Here is a 16,932-nt window from a genome sequence, read left to right as displayed (position 1 = left end):
AAGATCTCTGCCCCTAGTTGGTTCCTCCAGCACTTGCACCAGGAAATTGTCCCCTACACGTTCCAAAAACTTCCTGGATTGTCTGCGCACTGCTGTATTGCTCTCCCAGCAGATATCAGGGTGATTAAAGTCTCCCATGAGAACCAGGGTCTGTGATCTAGTAACTTCTGTTAGCTGCCTGAAGAAAGCCTCGTCCACCTCTTCCCCCCATCTGGTGGTCTATAGCAGACTCGCATCACGACATCACCCTCGTTGCTCAAACTTCTAAACTTAATCCAGAGACTTTCAGGTTTTTCTGCAGTTTCATCCTGGAGCTCTGAGCAGTCATACTGCTCTCTTACATACAATGCAACTCCCCCACCTTTTCTGCCCTGCCTGTCCTTCCTGAACAGTTGATATGAACAGTTTATATCCATCCATGACAATACTCCAGTCATGTGAGTTATTCCACCACGTCTCTGTTATGCCAATCACATCATAATTCCTTGACTGTGCCATGACTTCCAGTTCTCCCTGCTGGTTTCCCAGGCTTCTTGCATTTGTGTATAGGCACTTAAGATAACTCGCTGATCATCCTGCTTTCTCAATATGAGGCAGGAGTCCTCACCTCTTGCGCTTTCCTGCTCGTGCTTCCTCCTGGTACCCCACTTTCCCAGTTACCTCAGGCCTTTGGTCTCCTTCCCCCACTGAACCTAGTTTAAAGCCCTCCTCACTAGATTAGCCAGCCTGCCTGCGAAGATGCTCTTCTCTCTCTTCATTAGGTGGAGCCCATCTCTGCCTAGCAATCCTTCTTCTTGGAACACCATCCCATGGTCAAAGAATCCAAAGCCCTCTCTCCGACACCATCTGCGTAGCCATTCGTTGACTTCCATGATTCAACAGTCTCTACCTGGACCTTTTCCTTCCACAGGGAGGATGGATGAGAACACCGCATGCACCTCAAACTCCTTTATCCTTCTTCCCAGAGCCACGTAGTCTGCAGTGATCAGCTCAAGGTCCTTCTTGGCAGTATCATTGATGCCCATATGGAGAAGCAGAAAGGGGTAGTAATCCGAGGGCTTGATCAGTCTCGGCAGTCTCTCCATCACATTGTGAATTCTAGCTCCTGGCAAGCAGCAGACTTCTCGGGTTTCCCAGTCGGGGCAGCAGATAGATGACTCAGTCCCCCTTAGAAGGGAGTCCCCAACCATCACCACCCGCCTCCTTCTCTTGGGAGTGGTGGTTGTGGAACCCCCATACCTAGGACAGTGCATCTCATGCTTTCCCATCAGTGAAGTCTCCTGCTCCCTTCCCTCAGATGTATCATCTAGTCCACTCTCTGCATTAGTACCTGTGGAGAGAATATGAAAACGGCTGCTCACCTGTATCTGCATTGCTGGTTCATGGATGCTCTTCTTTCTTCTTCTGGAGGTAACATGTTGCCAAGTTTCTTCACAGTCCTTCTGTCCCAGCTGCGCAGCCTGCTCTGATTCTTCAGAATGTTGTGCCCGAAGAAGCATATTCTGTTGTCTGTCCAGGAAATCTTCATTTTCTCTTATGCAAAGCAGGGTTGATACTTGTTTCTCCATATCTTGAATCTTCTCTTCCAATATGGACACCAGCTTGCACTTTGTGCAGACAAAGTCGCTTCTGTCCTGTGGAAGAAAGACAAACATCCTGTGCAGGTCACAACAGCTGATTGCTCACCGTCCATATTACCTTCCTTCTAAGAGCTTCCTCAGCTGTTGCAGTATCTACTCAGAGAAGCCTGCAAGATGAAAGCCTCAGTGGACTCTCCCCAGGCAAACTTCTTCTATTAGCCTCTCCGCTGTTCGCCGCTCAGCTGGTTCACAACTGGCTGCCTTTTTATAACAATCAGGCCCACCTGGAACAAGGCACTCCCAATTCACACTTTTCAAACAATCAAGCACATGGTCAAACTGATGGAGCCAAGATGCCCTTCTCATCACCACTTCAGTGGCTACAGATCTTGCTGCTGTGTCCGCTGAGTCCAGAGCAGACTGCAGTTCCGTCCTGGTCATAAGTTGTCCCTCCAAAATTATGGACCTGAATTGCTCTTTTTTCTATTCTGAGACAAATTCAATAATTTCTGAGAGTTTGGGGTAATTATTATGATCGTACTTGGCCAGTAATGCTTCATAGTTGGCTATCCTCAGAGGTAGAATTGCTGACGAGTATGCCTTATGGCTGAAGAGGTTGAGCCTCTTCCAGTCCTTGTCATAGGGCATGTTTTTGGGGTGTTGTTGTCTGCCCCGTTCATGAACTGCGTCCACCAGCAACCTCTTGCACATAGGTGGGATCATTGTTGGAGTCTGCCAGATTGACCTAATTGGCTCCATAATCATAGGAAGTGTGATTTTGGAAGAGGCCGATGTATGTAAAATCTCCAGGAGTTTGTGCTGTGCCTCCTTGACTTCTCCCAGTGAGATGTCTAGTGAGCTCGCAACTCTTTTGTAGAGATCGTGAAATTGTTTGAAATCATCTCCTGTGTTGGGAGTTGGTATCATTATGGTGTCCTCAAGGGAAGATGAAGAAAAGTGGGTTGCTGGTGCCATTTCCTGGTCAGAGGGTTCTTCCTCCTCTTCAGCCCCCTCTTCTATAGGTTCCAATGGTCCTGGTACCAAAGGTGTGGGTGAATGATGTAGGCTCTCCCGGGTGGGCTGGAAGGTTTGTGTTGTGGAGGGTATGTTGTCCACAGGTTCCAATATGCCCACTGTGGGGAAAACGGCACTGGTGGCATTCATGGGTAACCGTACCAGTGTGTATCTTTGGGGTCAATGTAATATCCCCTGTGCGGAGGGTCTGGTCTTTGTGGATTGTGGCCCAGAGAAGAACATTTTGGAGAATATATTTCCCCTTCGTCCTCGTTGTTCTCATTGCTCGAAAATGGTGGAGCAGATCATGATGGAGTTGTGAGGTGGCTTGGTACTGACCATGCGGGGGTGGTGTCAGTGCTGAGAATAGGGGATTCAGGTGTCAAAATGATAATGAGGACTTTGTGATGCAGGAATTGTTGTGTTGTTGGTGGCATTGGTACCGTAGAAGACATAGCTATTGGTACTGATTTTTGCAGCATGATTGTGGGTGCCGGTGTGCGTACCGAATGCATGGTGCTTGCAGAAGGTGGTGCCACTGTCTGCAGACATGCTGAGCCACTCAGTGCTGAGTGTTTAGTCGGCTCTGCCAATGCAATGCATGGGGTTTCAGTTTAGGAGGAGGAGTTTAAGTTGTAAGTCTCTCGCCTTTCTGGTCTGGGCTTTGAGGTTGTGGCAGTACAAACACTTCTGAGGTATGTTTCTTGCCGCGGCAGTGGACACACTGTAAATGCCCATCAAAGACAGGTATTGAAACCTGCAAGTGAGGCAGCATTTAAAACCCGGGGAACCTGGAAGAGTGCTTTCCCCTGTAAGGGAAAAAAAATTAAATTTCTACTCTGTTAAGAATGGAAACCTATCTGATCTAAAAAAAGGGATTTTTGTAAAGGAAATTAACAGAGAAGAATAACTACAAAGAGAAGAATTAAGTCTAATTAGTTAAAAAAGATTCTGTTAATAAAAGGTATTGCGGCATTGCTGGATGATCCGACTCAAGCGAAAGGCTGTAGAGAAGGAACTGACGGCGGGGGGGGGGAAGGGTGTTGGTCGCACAGCGCCAGATAATCGCCTGAAGTGGCACAAGATGGGGACCACACATGTGCGACCCAATGAGGCCCTCCTACTACAAATCTCCAATTACGAGCGCAGGGGTGCATGAACACCTAAAGTGGAGCACCCACAGGGACATCACTCGATGAAGAACTGATAATTTTCTAGCAAGCAAAGCTATAACAAGATCCAATGTCTGGAAGTCAAGGCTAGACAAATGCAGACAGAAATAAGGCGCATATTTTAAAAGTTAGAGTAGTTAACCATTGGAACATTTTACCAAAGATTGTGGTGGATTCTCCATCACTGGCAATTTTAAAATCAAGATTGGATGTTTTTCTAAAAGATATGCTTGTTGTTAGATGTTGATAGCTGTTTGGCTGATTGTATGTGTGTCCCTCTGTGTGTCGCCTCAGCCATGTGCAGACAGCTGGCACAGAAGACCTCGAGCAAACCACCCAATCACCACAAGATCTGTTAAGGGACGAAGGCAACCAGCCAGGTTTATTGTCGACAAAGCACAGTATTAGTATCCTGCAGACTCTACCGGACCACTAATACATGTATGCCTGTAACAACAGACAAGCTCGGAGAACGGCGGGACTTTCCGTTCCTCCTTAGGCTAGACAAAGATACTCCCTCTGAGATAGATCTTTATACCCCAATACAAATAAGTTAGTACTGCCCCTTTGACATAGTTACTGACCCCTGACATGGCTCGTTATTACCCATTACCTTGTACATGTTGGTTTGATCAAAACATCTTTATTATGTACTGTCATCCTGACCTTATCTTTTAGGATGGTTCAGTGTGTTCCTGTTATCCTTGTGGAATATTTTTGTACCATCCTTGATATCGGTATGTTCTGGTACCACTTGATATCAGGATGTGTTTCTATGAGTACTCTGTGCCTAGCATTTCTTAGGAATGTGTATTTTTGCAATTTCAGCCCTGTTCTTGCCAGATTCTGCAAGCAGGACCTGCCTCATACCAGGCCTCTGAAACAAGGGCTTATGTCTCAGGATCTCTTCTTACTACAATGCTTTAGTTCAAACAGAAATTAATAGAGGCAAGTCTTATGACCTGTGTTATGCAGATTAGACAAGACGATCAAACCATCGCATATGGATTTATAATCTATGAATGTTTGCACATTGGGACCCTGGTTCATGAATAGTGAATAAAGCAGAATGCCATAGAGCTGAAGTCTGAGCATATCTGCCACCAAAATCAATGACAAGAAACAAACTGAATAAAAAACTATAGGACTGGCCAAACATTTAAAATTTGAGCAAGGTTTAACATTTGCTTTGTACAATGAGGGTCAGGAGGTCTGGAAATCATCTGTGCTGTTGCGTAGGAGGTAGAATGAACTGAGGATTTTCCCAAGTAGGTGGAGACTATCAGGCTGCTCACGCCTCTTAGGCTACAGAACCCAAAGGGAAACCTAATTTTGCAATGGCCAGCTGGGCTACGCAGGAGAATAATGGATACATTTTTTGGGGTGGGGGGTACTTTGTCTAGTTTCCAAACAAAATCTTGCAGAATATCTTCAAGGTCTGAATTTAATATTGACAGTTATAAATATAAAGAACAGTATTACAATATTTTTAAAGATTAAAATAAAAGAATCTTACACAATTAATTGTGTGTGGTCGAAACGTACACGGCCCATAAGGAATTTTCGAACATAGGTCGAATAAATTACAATAACCTGATCCAAAAGGTGAGTAATTGTCATGAGATCCCTTTCTGTCCAAAGCTCTAATCCAATCAGAACAACATGAAGGCCAAATGGACGGTACATCTAAAAACATAAATATTAAAAAAATAATCATCTACATGTAACGCTTTGAAGCTATGATCCTTCATATAATCCACACTGCCAATGTCACTCCCCAGTCTGTATTCCAGTTTACCTCTTCAGCCATAGAAGCTGCACTGGAGCTCAGAATAAAATCATAATATTAAAGGGACACTGTTGTTGATCTGAAAAATCTCATTTCTGTCTGGAAAAATGTTTACATATTATAGTTGCAAACAACACTCATGATTACTAAAGCTGAAAGAATTTATCAGATAAATATCTGTTTCTTTCATTTGTTTACTTTGTGCATTTGGCAGTACTTTGTATACAGCCAGTTTCTCTGTTCTGTTCTGGTGATGGTCACTTGTACTTTCTCATGTATTAACATGACATCACCACTCTCATGCACAGCTCTGGGGGCCTCATGTATGCTGCTTCCTGTAACGGAGTCAGGGGATTACTATTAATGACTTAAGAGAACAAGCCAACAGTATGTTGGCAGAACGCTGAACTAAATGAGGCTTGATAGAAGACCTATGTATTAACTGCACTAATACTGAGTCAATATTTTTAAAGGGACACAACTTTTAATTAAAAAAAAAAACCTAACAGATTTTCAAAGTTCAAGTTTCTGGTAAAGCACCTTTTAAATAAGTATGTCCTGACATTTTGAAAAATACAATTATTTTAAAAGCTATTTATATGGCTCTTATGATCCCCATTGATATTTATAGGGTCTTTTCAGCAAGGGACAATGGACAGACCTGAAAACAACAGCACTAGATCAGGTAAGGCCTGTTTCTCCCACTCACCCCCACCCCCAAAATCACACCTCTATTCTGTGGGAGTGGGAGGGGAACCCAGGTTAATCCTCTCTCCCCTTTGGATTCCAGCCCAGAGTCCGTGTGTTAATCAGCTAAAGTCTGCTTCATACGATCCCCTGCTGCTTCCCTGGGTTGCTTCCATCTATGCCTATTTACAAGCATCTTTCACAGAGCTACTCTAATCCTCTCCCCCCAGAGATCTATCTCCTTGGGTCGCTTCTTCCCAGTCTGCTGCTGCCCATTTCCTCAAGCTCTCAGCCTCTCTGGCAACCATGTATTCTGCCTAAATTGCAGACTTTTATCCGAGCGGATGCTAATTGGACATAGTTGTGGCTGGAGACATACCTGATCCTCTTATCAACTCTTTCATGGCTACTACAGTGTGGGGTCTATACCACCATCGTAGATAGACTATGTTTTGTTGAACAGTGGTTCAACTCCATGCCTGCAGGAAACAGGAAAGGTAATCTCTAAAGGGAAAGTGGCATAACAGGAACCTTCCCTTGAATTGGAAGGCTACTAAACACAGTTTGTACAATTGGTCCGCCTACTACTGCGTCAGCAACAGGAATCCTAAGCATGAATTTGAGATCATTAAATGTGAAGTCAACTTCATTTCATCATACATGGGATCACAGATAAAGACAACACAGGTGTGGCAGAAATTTTACACTACTACTGAGGGTGGTGGAGAATGTCTGCTGGAAGCCACCGCTGGGGTCGGTGAGGACTGGTGTCTGAGGGTACGTCTATACTTACCTCCAGGTTCGGCGGTAAGCAATTGATCTTCTGGGATCGATTTATCACGTCTTGTCTAGACGCGATAAATCGATCCTGGAAGTGCTCGCCATCGACGCCGGTACTCCTGTTCTGCGAGAGGAGTACGCACAGTTGATGGGGGAGCCTGCCTGCCGCGTGTGGACCCGCGGTAAGTACCTTGTATTTTGAACTAAGGTACTTCGACTTCAGCTACGTTATTCACGTAGCTGAAGTTGCGTATCTTAGTTCGAACTGGGGGGTTAGTGTGGACCAGCCCTGAGTGGGGTCTGCGGTTGCAAGCTGGGTGCAGTGAATTTTCCATCAGGATGAGCCTTAGCTTGAGCTCCCTTTCTTTTCTGGTGCAAGTCTTGAGGTTGAGGCAATGGGGGCATTTTTGAGATACATGTGTCTCGCCCAGACAATGAACACACTGAGAGTACCTACCACTGACCGGGATTGACTCTCGGCCTGAAAGACAGTGTTTAAACCCCAGAGATCTGGGCATGCCCCTATCAGTACCATTCCTCCAGGTGAAGGAAGTGAAAACTAGACTACACTATAAGGGTGAACAGAATTTTACCGATAACTAATTGATTTTTTAAAAAGAAATAAGTGGGGGAGAGGAGGGTAGCTATAGCTAACTCTACTGTATAACTATACTAACACTAACTCTAAAAGGTAAATGTGAAGAAACTAAGGAGGTGCTGCTATGGGCTCCATGTCAGGCCAAGGGCGGTGGAGAAGGAACTGAGGGCGGTTTGGCCACTCAGTGCCATATAGCCGCCAGGGGGGTGACACAAAATGGGGGGGGGCACGTATGGGCCAAATGGGCACTGCTAAGAATCTCCGATCGCAGGTGCAGGGATGCACTCACCTAAAGTGGAGCACCCTCAGGAATGCGATAAAACATATTTAAATTTCCCCTTACCATCCAGTTTCCAATGACCTAGTAGATAAAACTGTTAGCACTTTTAAATAGGGTATGAAGATGATAATTAGTGGGAGCAGGGAAACAAAGCTGGCTTGATTTCTTCAAAAATACAGAATTCCACCTCAAATTATGACAGGCCCTGCTTTCAATGGGAAAGAAGGTGATATATCATTTGGACTTAATCGACACCAGAGCTGCAACGCTCTATACAGGTAACCTGTGTAGGGGCTAAGGGGGCCTCTTATGTCCCCTGATTCCCCAGTGCAGATATATAACATCAGTCACAATTGTGCCCATAATAAATAAGAGTAAATAACTCACCTCACTTGTTAAATGTACATACTGAAGCATCTTCAATGTCAATAAAGTTTCATTGGAATCTTCATGTCGAAACTAGGTATAAAAAGACCAAAACATCTTAGACTCTCCATTTTGAAGAGAGAATTAATTCTATGTGAGATCTTTAAATAGCAGCAGATGTTTCATGAAAAATCTTTCCAAATTAACTCTGATTCACACAAATATTCCTACATATCATTTCATTTCTCATTTTTTGTTACTCATTTACTTTTTCCATTTTCATCACAATTATATTTCTGTGTTTTTGCTCCCCTGAATATATTCTGTCAGGATTTTCACCCTTTGATCTAGATTGAAGTGTCCATTATCAAATATTTGTTCTCCGTGTAGGTACTTATAGTTTGTGATGAAGTCATTCCTTAACTTTTTCTTTGTTGAGGCTAAATAGACTGAGCTCCATGAGTGTATTGCTATAAAGCGTGTTTTCTAATCCTTTAGTCATTCTCATGGTGGCACTTTGCACCCTCTCCAGTTTATCAAACGTCCTTCTTGAATTGTGGACACCAGAACTGGACACAGTATTCCAGTAGTGGCTGCACCAGTAACCAATACAGAGGCAAAATAACCTCTCTGCTCCTACTGAAGATTCCTGTTTAAGCATCCAAAGATCACATTAGCCTTTTTGGCCACAGTATCACATTGGAAGCTCATGTTCAGCTTGGAGTGGCCATATCTTTTAGGAACTCATCCAATCTTGATTTAAAAACTTCACCATGTCCCCTCATAAGTTGTTCCAATGGTTAATTAACTTCCTTGTTAAAATTTATCAACCTGAATTTATTTAGCTTCAATTTCCAGACATTAGGTTTTGTTATGTCTTTGTCTGATAGACTAGAGAATCTTCTACTATCAGAAATCATCTCTCAATTTTATAGGCTGATCAAATCACCAATTAAGCTGATTGCTACTCATTGCAGCCTTATTTGAGCTTCTTGCTCTAAAGAGTGGGAATAATGGTTGATATTATTTTTAGAGAAGAGAAGATTACATTATGTTTGGATTTTCACTTATGCATTCACTTCCATTCAGAGTGTGGAGATTTTCTTGTTGTTTCTCTACTTGAAACATTTCTAGTTTTGTTTGTTTTGGGTTCTCCCCCCTCCCAGTAGGCATATTTGATCTTGAATAATTTTAAATTGGTTTCTCACCACTGGTAAAGTTTATAATAAGGACAGTTCCGTTATACAGAACTATCTGGATTGCTTAGTTAACTAAGCTCATTTTAATACAGGCAAATGTAAGGACACATATTAAGAGTCTATCTACACTACAGAGTTTATAAGTGTCTGAGCTCCCATACATGCAAATATATGCTTACCAAACCCTCCTTTGAGTATCCACACTGAAGAGTCATATATGGCCCATAGCGATGTAGCTATATACACACTGGCATTGTAGTGACACGTGTGGCACAAGCATTTCTGGGGGTTTATCAGGGGCTTTTTAGTACCACTCTAGCTGGAGACACTCTAGGGATTGTTTTACATTGTATTGCTGAATATGTCTGTTCTTCGAGCCCCTGTGCAGGAGTATTTTTACCCTGTCAGCGCATTTAGCTGAAGTATTTCCAGCTTCACATTTATGGCTATGTCTACAACAGGGATCGGCAACCTTTGGCATGCGGCCCACCAGGGTAAGCACCCTGGCGGGCCAGGCCGGTTTGTTAACCTGCCACGTCTGCAGGTTCGGCCGATTGCGGCTCCCAATGGCCACGGTTCGCCGCTCCAGGTCAATGGGGGCGGCGGCAAGCGGCGGCCAGCACATCCCTCGGCCAGTGCCGCTTCCCACCACCCTCTGCCTGGAGCGGCGAACTGCGATCAGTGGGAGCCACGAACCGCCGAACCCGTGGACGTGTCAGGTAAACAAACTGGCATGGCCCGCCAGGGTGCTTACCCTGGCAAGCCGCGTGCCAAAGGTTGCCGATCCCTGATCTACAATATAAGCTACAGGTGTGATTCCCTTACCCTGCATGTATATACATACATCATCTAAACTTGTAGCAATATCAGAGTATAGGCTTGGCTAGTTTCTTTTTTTTTAGGTATTCATATCTCACTATTTAATTCGAGATAGGAGTACAGTAACTCCTCACTTAACATTGTAGTTATGTTCCTGAAAAATGCGACTTTAAGCATGTTAAGTGAATCCAATTTCCCCATAAGAATTAATGTAAATATATATATATATATATATAATATAGTCTTTTGTTTGGTGAAAAAATTTTCCATGGAACCTAACCCCCTCATATATATATATATATATACACACACACACACAGTATAAGTTTTAAACAAACAATTTAATACTGGTACACAGTGATAATGATTGTGAAGCTTGGTTGAGGTGGAGGAGTCAGAGGGTGGGATATTTCCCTTACTGCTAAATGATGAACTAGCAATTGGCTGAGCCCTCAAGGGTTAACTCTCTCACTCTACAAGGCAGCAGGAATGGAGGGAGATATGCGCATTTCCCCTTTGAGTGCACTGCCTTGTTAATTAGATCAGCTTGCTGAGACCCCAGCTGCTGCAAGCTCCCTCCTCCTGAGCCTTGGTGTGTCCCGCCTGCTCTATGGAAGATGGGGTAAGCGGGGTGCAGGAGCAGGGGGGAGGGGCACCCTGACATTAGCCCCCCTCTTCCTTCCGTCCCCCCCACACAGTAAGCAGGAGTCTCAGGGAGCAGCTCCAAGACAGAGGGAAGGAGCAGCACATGGCAGTGGGGAGAGGGACACAGCTGAACTGCAGGCAGCTGCTGCACAGGGAACTTATGGGAGCGGGAAGCTGATAGGGGGAGCTGATAGGGGGGCTGCCAGTCCACCCTGGTTCCAAGCCCTCACCAGCTAGCTGCAACGGGCTGCTCTTCCTGCAAGCAGTAGCCAAAGCAGGCGGCTGCCAAAGACATTAGAAGGGAGCATTACACAACTTTAAATGAGCATGTTCCCTAATTGATCCGCAATCTAACAACAAAACAACGTTAACCGGGACGACTTTAAAGTGAGGAGTTACTGTAGTTAAGTAAATACAATATGAAAGGCAGAAGATGATCTTACTATTTCTCTCTCGCAGCTCAATATATGCCCCTATAACAACTTTTCTAATAGTTTTCAAATCACCCAAATTATACTGGAGAGTGACATGGCTAATGATTTCTAAGCAAGGAATTGGTACAATAACTGCTGCTGCTCAGAAATATTTTTGAATCAGTCACAACAATGAAATTCCATAGTCTATTTTAAAAATAGCTAATAATTACTAGAAAATTAAGGGTTTCAGAGTAGCAGCTGTGTTATTAGTCTGTATCCGCAAAAAGAGCAAGAGTACTTGTGGCACTTTAGAGACTAGCGAATTTATTTGAGCATAAGCTTTCATGGGATTCAATCTGTGTAATGACTCAGCCGTTCCCAGTCTCTATTCAAGCCTAAATTAATAGTATCTAGTTTGCATATTAATTCAAGTTCAGCAGTTCTATGCATATGATGAAGTGGGCTGTAGCCCAAGAAAGCTTATGCTCAAATAAATTTGTTAGCCTCTGAGGTGCTACAAGTACTCCTGTTCTTTTTGTAGAAAATTAAGAACTCACAATTTAGCTACTATAATTCCCTATTTTAGCTTCAAGCCTTTTATTATCTATTATTTATTATTAAGGCTGCGAGTCTGTCACAGAGGTCATGGAAGTCATGGATTCCGTGACTCTCTGGGACCTCCATGACTTTTGCAGCCAGCAAGTGCAACTGACCCGGTGGCTGCCTGAGCAGCTCTGACAGACCTAGGGCCAGCTACACCGCACCCCCACCAGCAACAGCGGTGGTCTTGGGCCATCTCATCCCAGCAGCGGCTGCCACAGTCCCAAGCCGTCAGGGCTGGTTTCTGCCAGCCCCGGCTGCCGCAGTCCCAGACCGTTGGGGCCACCCCAGGCCAGCAGCAGCTACTGCAGTTCTGGGTCGATGGGGCTGTCTCCCGCCAGCAGTGGCTTTCGTGGTCTGGGACTGGCAGGGCTGCCCCAGCCAGCAGCGGCTGCTTCTGTCCCAGGCCACCATTCTCCCACTGAGCACCAGCGGGCACCATGGAGCCCCCACCCTAAGCACCAGCAGGTGCCCCGCAGCCCCCTCCCTGAGCACTAGCGAGTGCTCTGGAGACGCCCCCCCACAAACCAGTGGGTGCCCTGGAGACCTCCCCAGCACCAGTGGGTGCCCCAAAAAACCCCTCCAGAGCAGCAGCTGCGCCCTTGGAGCCCCCCAGAACACCAACGATTTAGGGGTATTTATAGTACAAGTCATGGACTGGTCACGGGGCCCTGAATTTTTGTTTATTACCCATGATCTATCTATGACTAAAAATACCCATGACTAAATCTTAGCATTTTATATTATCTAATAATAAATTTTAAATTTGAGCAAAATATGTATTCGAACATAAGAACATCCATACTATGTCAGACCAATGGTCTATCTAGCCACTATCCTGTCTTCCAACAGTGGCCAATGCCAGGTGCTCCAAGAGGGAATGAACAGACCAGGTAATCATCAAGTGATCCATCCCATCATCCATTCCCATCTTCTGGCAAACAGAGGTTAGGAAAACCATCCCTGCCCACAGTGGTTAACAGCCACTGATGGACCTATCCTCCATGAATTTATCTAGTTCCTTTTTAAACCTGGTTATAGTCTTTGCCAGAGGATGTTATAAAGGCCAAGAGTTCCACAGATTGATTGTGCATTCTGTGAAGAAATATTTCCTTTTGTTTGTTTTAAACCTGCTTCCTGTTAATTTAATTTGGTGACCCCTAGTTCTTCTGTTAAGAGAAGGAATAAATAACACTTCCTTATTTACAATATCCACACCAGTCATGATTTTATAGACCTCTATCACATCTCCCCTTAGTCATCTCTTTTCAAAGCTGAAAAGTCTCATTCGTATTAATCTGTCCTCATATGGAAGCTGTTCCATACCCCTCAGCTTCAAGCCCCAGGTTTGAGGCGACCCTCTTAAAGAGCTCTTGATGAGCCTTGGCATCATCCTCGGGGACTGGGTGAGTGGGCTCCGTAATCACCTTGTCAGGCGAGGATGAAGAGGAGGCAGGTACCGGCGGGTCTGCCACCTCTGTCACCTCCTCCATGGGCACCTCTGCTGTGGCTGGGTGACCCTGAGGGGTCCGCTCTTGAGTCACATCTAGGATGTTAGACCATCGCCGACCACTTGTCCAATGCCCCTGAATCTGATTTATGCCCCTGTGAGGGCTATGGAAACCCCCAGGGATTCCCGAGGTGCCGGGAGCAGGCCACTAGCCCTTAAGCCATGCTGCACTGGGAGGTGCTGTGGCGAAAGCCAGTGCCCCCGATGGGTGGCCCTGACTCACTGGCAGGGAATCCTCCTCACTGTTGGAGACCGAGAAGGAAGGTCCACATCAGGGGGACCACGACGGTGCTGAGACCGTCTGCTACCCCGTTCCTGTTGGTGCCGAACCTGGAGCTCCGCTGAGGATCTGCACGAGGGCGATGACCCTCAGTGCCATGATCCCAGTGACTGGTGGTGCCGTTCGGTGGATTGGTGACAGTAACCCAGCGATCTATGCCTTACGCTTAGCAAACAGTAGCGGGTAGGCCGTTGCACCAGGGATTGTGGGCACACTGCCAGAGAACCATACCGGTGTTCCAGCAACTTGTAACAGGGTCCTTGGACCAGCGGCTCGAATCGCCAGAGCAGTGCTATACACTGGGAGAGCAGCTCGGGCATCACTGGCACTGGGGCCGCGAGGACAGGTGCGGCAACTCTGTAGGTCTGCGTTGTTCCACTGGAGATCGCCTCCTCGACCCAGAGGAGCACTGCCTGGAGTCTGGGGACTCTGACAAGTGGGCTGACCCATAACCGGGGCGTGGTGGTTCTGCGCAGGCGAGAGCTGGGGGGACACTCCCTGTGGTTAGGGACAGAATGTCCTTTGAGACCTGAAAGGCCTCCGGTGTGGATGACACTGCCAGGTGCCAAATGCCTCTGCCACTTCCCAGGGTGGTGGGCAAGCACTGGAGTGGGCTAGCTCGCTCAGCAGGAGCTGGGGCCCGACCTTCATCCAGAGGTGAAGAGTTGCCCCTCACAGGTCTTTGCTCTCCTCTGGCTCTCTCTTTCCCTTTATGGGACACAGGAGACTGTCCCCTCCTGGCCTTTCTTTGCTTTCTAGCTGGTACCAGGCAGGGGGATCGATGCCAGTCCACAGTCGTCGCCGGCGGCATGCTCCGCACAGAGACCACGGTGCTAGGCGCACAGTCTGATCTGGATGGCTCTGGTGCTCCTTTTTGGTCCGAAGTTTAAAGCTTTTACAAATGCAAAACTCGTTGCTAACATGGGTTTCCCTTAAGCACTTCAAACAACTGCTGTGGGGGTCACTGACTGGCATAGGTTTTCTGCAAGTCACAGGGATTGAAGGCCGAGGACCTGGGCATGCCCCGTCCCATAGACGAAGTCCCATCAGGGACTACAAACTAACACTGAACTACACAAACTAAAAACTCACAACTTTTCAACAACTATATACAGCAAAGTTAACAATGAACAGTTGAGGGGAGTAAGCTTGCTGAGGCAAGTAGATGTTCCAGCACCGACACTTGTCAGTAAGAAGGAACTGTGAGTGGGGGGAGCTGGCAGTGTCCCTTATGCCGCAGCATACACATGCCATTCCAGAGGGCGTCAGAGCCGGTCCCCTATGGATACCACTGAGGGGGAAACTTCCGGCACCAGTACATGTGGCAAGCACACACACCTGCTTGATGGAATAGACATGAGCAAGCACTCGAAGAAGAATGTTAAACAGCATAGGGACAAGAACTGTTCCCTGCAGGACCACACTACAAACACACCCACTCAATGATGATTTCCTGTTACAATTACATTTTAAGAACTAACCATTTAGCCAACTTTTAATCTTTTTAATGTGTGCCATGTTAAGTTTATATCATTCTAGTTTTTTAACTGAAATGTTGTGCAGTATCAAGCCAAATGCCTTAAAGAAGTCTATTACATGAAAACTATTACTTTATCAGCCCAACTTGTTATCTCATTCTCCATAAACCCATGTTAATTGGCATTAATTATATTACCCTCCTCTAACTCTTTATTAATCTAGTCCTGTATCAGTCAGTCCACTATGTTCCTCTGGATCGATGTCAGTCTGACAGGCCTATAATTAAGGCTAAGATTTTGTAACAGATATTTTTAGTAAAAGTCACGGACAGGTCATGGGCAAAAAGAAAAATTCACGAAACCATGACCTGTCCGTGACTTTTACAAAAAATATCCATGACAAAATGGGGATCTGTGGGTCCCCACACTGCCTGAAGTGGGGCAGCTGGGACCTGGGGGGGATGCCCCTTTGCCTGGCTATGGTAGCGGCAGGGAACTTGGGAGTTCTCCCACCGTCCTCGGTGACTGGGAGCTCTGGGGGTTCCCCTGGTGACTTGGAGTTCTGGGGGCCTCCAGAGGTGGCAGGGGTACCCCGCAGGTCCCTGCACCTGTGGGTGGCGGGGGACCCTGCAGCTCCCTGCTGCTGCAGGAGGCAAGGGCCCCTGAAGCTCCAGGCCTCCTTAGGCGGTGGGGGACCCTGCAGCTCCTGACCACTGCAGGCAGCAGGGGATCCTGCAGCTCCTGACCACTGCAGGCAGCAGTCATGGAGGTCACTGGAAGTCACAAATTCTGTGACTTCCGTGATCTCTGTCACTAAATCGTAGCCTTACCTATAACTAATTGGGTCATCCCATTTACCCTTTTTAAGTATTGGCACAACATAAACTTTCTTCCAGTCTTCTGGAACTTCCCCAGTGTTCTCAGATTTATTGAAAATCAGCATCAGTGTTTCAGCAAATTCATCAGCCAGCTCTCTTAAAACTGTTTGACACGAGTTACTTGGACCTGTTGATTTTAAAATGTCCAACTTTCATCAACTGAAGGGCATATCTATATTTCTAACCAATGACTAAGGAGAATAATTCACATCCTAATCTATACATCAAACTTCAACATTTCATACAAATATTTGACTGTGAGATTTAAGTGCAGAAGGATCACTACTAAAATAGTTTGTAAGTCTGACATTATAATTAGAACAAAACACTATCATTTGATTACTTACCTTTGCTTTGTCTGCAACAAAATAACACTCTAAATATCTGGTAGATGTGTACAAAGTGTTTAGTTCACCTTTCTGGAAGTAAAGACACGTAAAGCAGGGTTATGTACAGTAAATTGAGGTGTTTAAATGCATGTAGAATCACAGAAATACAACCCTGGACCATGCCCTCCTGTATTATGTCACTCACCCAAGGGGAAAATCTTACAGAATTATAATTCTGTGACAGGATAACAAGCCTTGAGGATAGGGGGAAGTATGGTATATCTTGACTTTAGTAAGACTTCTGATACTGCTTCACATGACCTTCTCATAAACAAACTAGGGAAATACAACCTAAATGGAGCTACTATAAGGTGACTGCATAACTGTTGAGAAAACCATTCCTAGAGAGTAGTTATCAGTGATTCAGTTTAGATAAGTGCATAGAGAGCACACTTATAAAATTTGTGGACGATACCAAGCTGCGAGGGGTTGCAAGTTCTTTGGAGGATAGA

The 16,932-nt window shown here is 45.6% G+C and overlaps 1 protein-coding gene across 1 annotated transcript in view; it reads right to left on the bottom strand.

The window, feature by feature from the left end:
- The window catches only part of LOC117873308 (disintegrin and metalloproteinase domain-containing protein 20-like), a 188,197-nt gene that overhangs the window by 139,268 nt on the left and 31,997 nt on the right, over positions 1-16,932 (bottom strand). The window contains 3 exon segments of the mRNA XM_034762535.1: positions 5,283-5,452; positions 8,288-8,359; positions 16,439-16,510. Of these exon segments, the coding sequence (XP_034618426.1) occupies positions 5,283-5,452; positions 8,288-8,359; positions 16,439-16,510 (314 nt within the window).

This window comes from Trachemys scripta, chromosome 1 (assembly GCF_013100865.1).
Source record: "Trachemys scripta elegans isolate TJP31775 chromosome 1, CAS_Tse_1.0, whole genome shotgun sequence".
NCBI classification, from domain to species: domain Eukaryota; kingdom Metazoa; phylum Chordata; order Testudines; family Emydidae; genus Trachemys; species Trachemys scripta.
The sequence above is the reverse complement of the archived record's forward strand: the minus strand, read 5'-3'. Positions and strand labels throughout refer to the sequence as shown.